Source organism: Merops nubicus, unplaced genomic scaffold (genome assembly GCF_000691845.1).
Source record: "Merops nubicus isolate BGI_N331 unplaced genomic scaffold, ASM69184v1 scaffold744, whole genome shotgun sequence".
Lineage (NCBI taxonomy): Eukaryota > Metazoa > Chordata > Aves > Coraciiformes > Meropidae > Merops > Merops nubicus.
In genome coordinates, this window is record NW_008603336.1 from 1 (window position 1) to 7,055 (window position 7,055).

The following is a 7,055-nucleotide window of genomic DNA, read 5'->3' on the forward strand; positions in this document are numbered from 1 at the left end:
AGGGTGACGGTGCAGACCTGCGAGCCGGTGAGAGTCCTCTGGGAGTGCAGATACAAAATTGCTAGTCCCCAGCCTCACAAGTGTTCGTTCAAACGCCTGGCAGGGTAATCACACCATTCGCCCGTTTAAGTACCCAGCAGAGCCTGTGTGTCTGTCCCAGGCAACTCCTGTCTGTGCAGAGCATCACAGACATTGTCTAGAGCTGTACAAGGCTTTGTCAGATGCTGTTAAGATCTCAAAAGGAGGCTGGTTTTGGTGTTGTATCCTGCTTCCTGTTGGCAGAGACCTGTGCTGAGGTGTCCTGGGTGGTGGATGCTCTGTTGTCCTTTCAGTGGAGGCTGGTTTGGGTTTTGTGTATCTGGGGGCGTTTCACCCGTCAGCCTGGTACAGCAGAGGAGGAGTGACAGGGCTGTGCCTCTGGGTTTGGAGAGAGGACCCCTTCCATCACAAACTGCACGTGCCTCAGATCAGCGTGGCTCTCTGCCCCAGCTGCTGTGCAAGGACAGCTCATATGCCTCAGTTTGGTGTAGGAGTACTGGACACAGATCCACGGGAAGCACAAGGAGTGGCCCTCACATCCCCAGGCCACCCTTTTGCAGCAGGCAGTTGTGTTGTGAGGGGCTGCAGGAGGTTTGTTGTTCTGGGGTTGTTTCGGTGTGGGCAGGAGCGTGGCAGTCCTGCCTGTGCCCAGCATACAGGTGGCAAGACAGAGCTGGTGACCTCCGTGCTAGCCCTGTGGAGTCCTCCACAGCCAGGTGCTCCCTGGGGGCAGCCCGGGCACGCGGGGTTCGGGGTGCTGTGGGGATCGTCTGTGGCTGGATGGGGCCACAGAGACTCGGGGTTTGCAGGGGGGACTCTGGCACTGGGCTGCTTGCAGCTGGGTGCTGCCCACGGGCGTTTCCTCCCGACATTGGTGAGGCTTCCTAATCCTCAACACTTCCCATATTAGCACAACAATATTACTTGGCCTATTTCTTGTTGTTGTAAAGGAAGTCATTTATTTCTGCGTGGTTTACTGAACACCAGTGTGGAGGACTTGACACTAAGCAAAATAACTGTAAACTAATTGCAGACTAGTAAGAGCAAGCCAGAAGCACCCCCCTTGCAGCACTTGCACGGCCAGCCCTCGGCCCGAAGGGCTCTGGCCCGACCCTCTGGTGTCTCCCCAGGTGAGCTGCCCCCGGGAGCAGGAGCCGCTCGACTGCCGCTACTTCGGGGAGCTGCTGGCCGAGCTGAGCCGCAAGACCAGCGACCTGCACAGCTGCCTGCTGCAGCACGTGGAGAAGATCGGGGGCAGGTACTGAGGGCTCTGCTCTGGCCCTGCCTCTTCAGAGTCCTGCCCCTCGGGGGACAGGGCTCTTTGCAGGCTGCTTTTACTCCATTCTGGTTGCCATTGCACACATTCGTCTGATTTGCTGGGTAACCAAAGACAAAAGTGCTGTAAGCTAAGTAAATACATTGAGTTCGAGGCTTTTTCACATTGTTTAGACTAATATGCAGTGAGAGTGACATATCCCCTGCCTGTTGGCACACAGAGCAAGCAAGTACACTTACAGCATGCTCTGACAGGTATCTCAGGATGCAATTTTACTACTACTTCCTGAAGAAACAGCCCAGAGGTCCAAATTGCCATCTCCTGTGTTCCCTCGTGGTGCTAGGTTACACCATGCACTAAAAGGTGACCACCATGAGGCAGGAAGTCCAGCATCTACATGCAGATTAATGTTAAGCATGCATTCTGCAGGGCCTGGCAGGCTCTGGAAAGAAATGCTCAATACATCTGGAGTCTTTAGACAAAAGACTTTAAACAAAACGTTCCTGCCCTGCTCTCACCATCACCGTTGCTTGGTTCCTGCCCCCTCACACCCAGTCTCTTTTGGTGCTTTCCAAGTTCAGTGAAACAAGAAAAGTGGTCCCACAGCAGGGGGAAAAGCAGAATTGAAGCATCACAAAAAAACTGGTGCTGCAAAGTAAACACTTCAGGTGTGTCAATGTATTGCAACATGGTTCTGGGTGAACCATTACCCAGGCAATTACGAATGTAATTGGGTTAACTGAACGTAACTGGGCTAACTGCCCAGAGGAGCGGGGAGAGCTGGCCCCTGTTAGCTGTGCTGCTGTTGGCATTCCAGTCTCCTCAGGTACTGCATCACATCTAACAACTCACACTGCCGAGCACCCTGGGGGGGGAGGGGGCAGCAGCTCTCCATCTGACGCACAGCCTTCCTTGCTCCCTTTATAAAGACCATCCTTCTGTAGTTGTGAACGTGGGCAAGAGTTCTCAAGCTGCTTGTTCTTAATGGGTCCCTTGGGTTTTGTTTTTCAGGAGGGAGTTCTGAAAGTTCTCAAGCTGCTTGTTCTTAACGGGTCCCTTGGGTTTTGTTTTTCAGGAGCTACGACGTGGAGTTCACGTCTCAGGTGAGCACCAGGGGAGCTCCTGGCAGGCTGCCCCTGGCAGGGCTGGGGGCAGCAGGGGGGGTCTCCCAGCAGGTTCAGCCAAGCCACTGCCAGGGAGCTGGTCTCTGTTCAGTTAGTGATTCCTGCTTGCCAACAGCCAGAGCCTGAAGCCCAGCTCAGCTGCTGGGTGTGCGTTTGTAAATGGTGATGCTGAAAGGAAGCCTCAGTGCTTTGCTTTACTCCAGTATCTGGAACTCCAGCATTTGAATGCATGCTTCATGTATCACTTCATCTCAGTTTGTATATGCCACACATTTATAAGACTTTGGAAGTTTTCTGGATACACTTTGATCTGTTTTCATTCTTATTTGCCTTGTACTAAACATGTTTTTCTAGTAGACCTGTGTAATTAATGAAGAAACCACATTATGACCTACCAGGCAAAGTTCTTAATCAAGGTGTCTCCCCTTTCCTCCCTTCTTTGCTTAGACTGAAGATATCGAAGATTTAATTCCTAAAGGACTGTCTGAGGCAACAAAGCAGCAGATTCGTTATCTCCTCCAGGTCTGTGAGTGGGGTGGGGGAGGGTGGGAGCCTTTAGCAGGGTGCACCAGTGGCAGTGGCCTTGTGCATGCCAGGGACTTCCTACAAAGCCTCCTCCTCTGTGTTCTGCTTGCTCCAGTTTCACTGGTGAAGAGGGTATGGAACAATCCCAGGGGTGGCTCCACGGGCCGTGTGCTGGCAGCTGGTTCCAGACTACTCCTGTATTTTAAACTGAGCTTTACTGGTGTTTTCCTGCAGTTCCACTGGAAACAACCTGGCTTTTGGCCAGTTAGAGGAGAACACAGATCTGTCAGGTTTTCATTTGTGTTGTAGACTACTGCTTTAGTTTAAAAGCTAAGGGCAAATAGGAGATGCTTTACTGAATGTTGGATCTCAGCGGCCAGCTCCACAGAACGCTTGTAGGTCTCACCTTGTACCAGGGTTCTGGTTCAAAACCTCTAACACAGCACCACGTTCTGAGGCTGACTGCAGCAGCACAACCACTGGGGTTTGGTGTGGGTGTCAGGACAGGACCCCAGCCAGCACTGCTTGGGTGGACACTGGTGTGCCTGGGCTCCCCGAGGCAGGGGTGAGGTGACCCCACCTGGAACCTGCAGCTCGGAGTCACTTCCTGGTACAAAGTCCATTTGCATCACGCTGTGGATCAGCAGCTGAGTGCTCCGAGTTCCGGGTTGGACAAGGTGACCTCCTGTGCCAGCCTGAGTGATTCTGGGGGCTCTTGGCAGTGAGGGTGGACACAGACCCCGGGGTGCTCCCTGACCTCCTGTCAGAACAGGTCCCAGGAAGCTGGCCCAGCTGCTGCGTGTGGGGGAGCTGGAGCACACATGTCCTGTTCTCTGCGTCCAGCTGTTTTAGTCTCACACCTGTGCATATGAGAAGCAGCTGCAATGTCTCTGGGGAAGCAGGTCCTGTGGGCACAGCTCCAGGCTGCACACCCCACGGATGGTGGCCCCTGGTTTCTCCTCCCAGCCAGCAGCCCCCGAGCCGCGGCCAGACCGCGCGGACCTGGGCTCAGAGGCTGCCGTGGGGGCACAGAGTGAGCCACTGTGGCAGGGCACGACACCTGGAAATCAGCACCCCTAGTGCTAAGTACTGGCCGAGAGGGATTTACTTGGACTTTTAGAGTCTAAAAGTGCCTGGCAGATGAGGTGGGGGGGACCTGCCAGAGAGGGGTGGTCAGGAGGGTTTCGTGCCTGGGCAGACAGTACAAACAAACACACCCTTCAGCCCTTCCAGGAGTCAAAACGTGAGGAATTACTTGGTGTGTTCTTTCAAAATCTCATTTTTTGTCTTTCGAGTATTAGAAATCCATCCTGCAATGCAAACCCTCCAGCTGTTACTGTGCAGTAAAAGGAAGGCCCAGAGCAGTGTGGGGCTGTTGTACACTGCAGCCTTTTTCTGTCAGCTCCTTTAATCTTTGGGATCTTTTTCCTTTTAAAGGGAGGAGTTCATTGTATGGGTTTTTGTTTTTGTTTTTTTTTTTTAACTTTTTAAAAGCTGTGATTAAATTCTCTCGCCCTGGGGCAGAAGTGGGCTGTGCCAGATCATACAGATGGTGACTCGCTGCCCTCTGGCTTCTCTGGCAGCACAGGGATTTTTTTTAAACCAAAGTCACAAAGCTCTGAACACTCCAGAAACGACTGGGCAATAGTAGCACCTTTATTTTCCCCTTTATTGGTGCACAACTGCAGTTCTTTACTCTTGTTCCTCCCCTTTTCAAAATGTTCTGTGTTACAAGGCAGGAATTTAAAAACAATGCCATTTGCAGAGGAAAGGGCATGAAAATGTCTCTGTAGAAACGTGGACACTTCAAAGAGTGACGGGCAGTACTTCTAAGAGGAAAGGTTATTTTTGGCTGTACAGTGTCTTCTGTTCTACATAATGCCAAGCAGACTCCAAACAAAGGGCACTCATTAATCACAATGGCTTTTTTTCCCCTCCTAGATGAGAGTGACATCAGATAAATCTTTGAGGCTTGTGCTTTCCACTTTCAAAAATCTACGTGAAGAGCTTTGCCACCTGCAGGATGACCTGGGGGTAGGTTGTGCCATCCGGGGCCTCAGCCGGGAGGTTTTGCCCGTCAGCAGGGTGTGGGTTAGGGTGAAATCCCAACTGCCCACTCCAGAGTTCTGCTGCTCTGTTAAGGGGCCTGTGGGGCTCACACGGCGGATGGGGCAGCTCTCCTCCTGGCCGGGGTGCTCAGGTGCTCTGTTTGTTGCAGTCTGAACCCCCTCTGGCAGAAGGGAGCTGCAAAGCTCTGACCCTGCAGAGGGTGCTGCCTGGGGGCCCAGTGCCCACCCCGTAGCCACGGATGCTCCAGTGACAGGCAGCCCTGTGCTGTGCAGTTAAAAACCCAGAGTTTAGAGAAAATGAGTATTTCCTCAGTTCTAAAACATCACTTGCTGACTGCCCAGTCTGTTGCACTTTGACTGTGAGAGAAGTTCACTGAAAAACTGCAGCTGTTGACAGTGAACGCTTTGTCTTGCAGAAGTTAGAAACCGACAACATCTTGCTCAAGAAGGATTTGGCTTTTAAAGATTCCCAAGTGAAGGAATATGAAGCTATGCTGGCTTCTCTGAGGGAGAACAACCGCCAGCAGCAGGTAGGCCCCCAGACCTCTTTTCCAAGCGTGCTGGTGGCGAGTCGGAGCTCACTGCACCGTGTGCTTTGCAGCAAGGGCTGAGGGACAGCACAGCCAGGTGTCGCTCGCTGGAGGAGCAGCTCCTCTCCCTGCGGCTCAGCGAGGGGGACAAGGACTGCCAGCTGAAGGAGCTGGAGTACAGCAAGCGAGCCCTGGAGCAGGAGATCCAGAGCCTGAAGCTGCAGGTAACGGGCTCGCTGGCTCCCTGCTCGGCGGCCGGTACAGACACGGACGCGCCGACACCTGGGAGTTAGTGCTGAAAACTTCCTGAAACCAATGTTCTTCACAGAGCTGCTCCAGTCCAGTGCTGCAGACCACCACGGACGAGCTCTCCAGCCGCTACGTGGAGATGATCAATAACCTGAGGGAGGATAAAGACCGTGAGATCCGCAGCCTCAGGGTGAGTTGCTGACCTTGGCACGTCCGTTCCTCGCCCTGTGCGACGAGGCAAGAGCTGCTTCTGTAGAGAGGGAACAGCAGCCACCCACCAGAGGTGGTTCTTAGATATGTTTTGCTTCCACAGTTACTTCAGACACAGGCACCAATGATGGCTCAGAAACCCTTATGGTGCAACAGAAAACTCTGACTTTTAAAAAAAAGCCATACAATTCTGTAGATGTAGAAGCTGGGGATGAATCGGAGTAGCAGCCTTTCCTGCAGGGTATTTTGTATGTCCTGATGGAGTGAGAAGGTGGCCAGAAGCCACCCAGCAGAAAACCAAAATAAATCCCAGTCAGAACTATGTGGGAAAATGCACCTGGAGCCCCAAACAGGCACTGAAGGTCCCCTGCAAGGATGACCCAATGCGTGACTGTTCCTGATGTGTGTTTTACAGAATCAGTTGTGCCAATTCCAGCAAGATATTTCCAGGAGAGAAGGAAGTAACAGTGACTTGCAAATAAGGTTGCAAGAACTGACGTCCATGTTGGAGGCAAAAGAGGCTTTTATTAAACAACAGCAAGAGGTAAAGTCATTCAACTTCTTAGCCAACATCCCTCTCTTCTTAGAATTTCTGTATTTGAGCCTCCATTTTCTGTGTCAGTGGGAGCTGGCCAGGGAGTCACTTGTCCTCTCCTGGGTCAGGAGTTGTTTAACTGAATGCTGTTCCTCTGGCAGCCTTTTGGAAGGACAGACTTTGTCTGACTGCTCTTGGATTTAGTGACTTTAGTGAACTTCAGAAAACATCATTACATCCAACTGTTTATTTTTGGTTTTCTCAGGATCTCTTCAGACTGAAGCAGGAGAAGTTATCAGGCAGCCAGTCCCCTGGTGTAACAGCCATCATCACTAAGAAGTAATGTCATTATTCCCCTTCTTTAAGAGTACATCCCTGGGGTTGCCCATGGTGCAGCCTCTGTGCAGAGTTACTTCTCAGAGGTGTCAATCCCCCTGTCAGAGGCCGTGCTGCCAGGCCTGCTGGTGGCCACACCCTGCAGGGATGTGTGTGGCTGCA

General features: G+C 52.2%; 1 protein-coding gene across 1 annotated transcript in view; it reads left to right on the forward strand.

Annotated features, from left to right (window-relative positions):
- Positions 1-1,169: 1,169 nt before the first annotated feature.
- Positions 1,170-7,055, forward strand: part of POF1B (premature ovarian failure, 1B) — a gene marked incomplete at its 5' end in the record, with an annotated part of 6,208 nt that continues 322 nt past the window's right edge. Inside the window, 9 exons of the mRNA XM_008938611.1 lie at positions 1,170-1,297; positions 2,391-2,418; positions 2,887-2,961; positions 4,906-4,998; positions 5,450-5,563; positions 5,635-5,787; positions 5,892-6,002; positions 6,438-6,566; positions 6,823-6,896. Coding sequence (XP_008936859.1) covers positions 1,170-1,297; positions 2,391-2,418; positions 2,887-2,961; positions 4,906-4,998; positions 5,450-5,563; positions 5,635-5,787; positions 5,892-6,002; positions 6,438-6,566; positions 6,823-6,896 — 905 coding nt within the window. The remainder of the gene's footprint in view (positions 1,298-2,390; positions 2,419-2,886; positions 2,962-4,905; positions 4,999-5,449; positions 5,564-5,634; positions 5,788-5,891; positions 6,003-6,437; positions 6,567-6,822; positions 6,897-7,055) is intronic.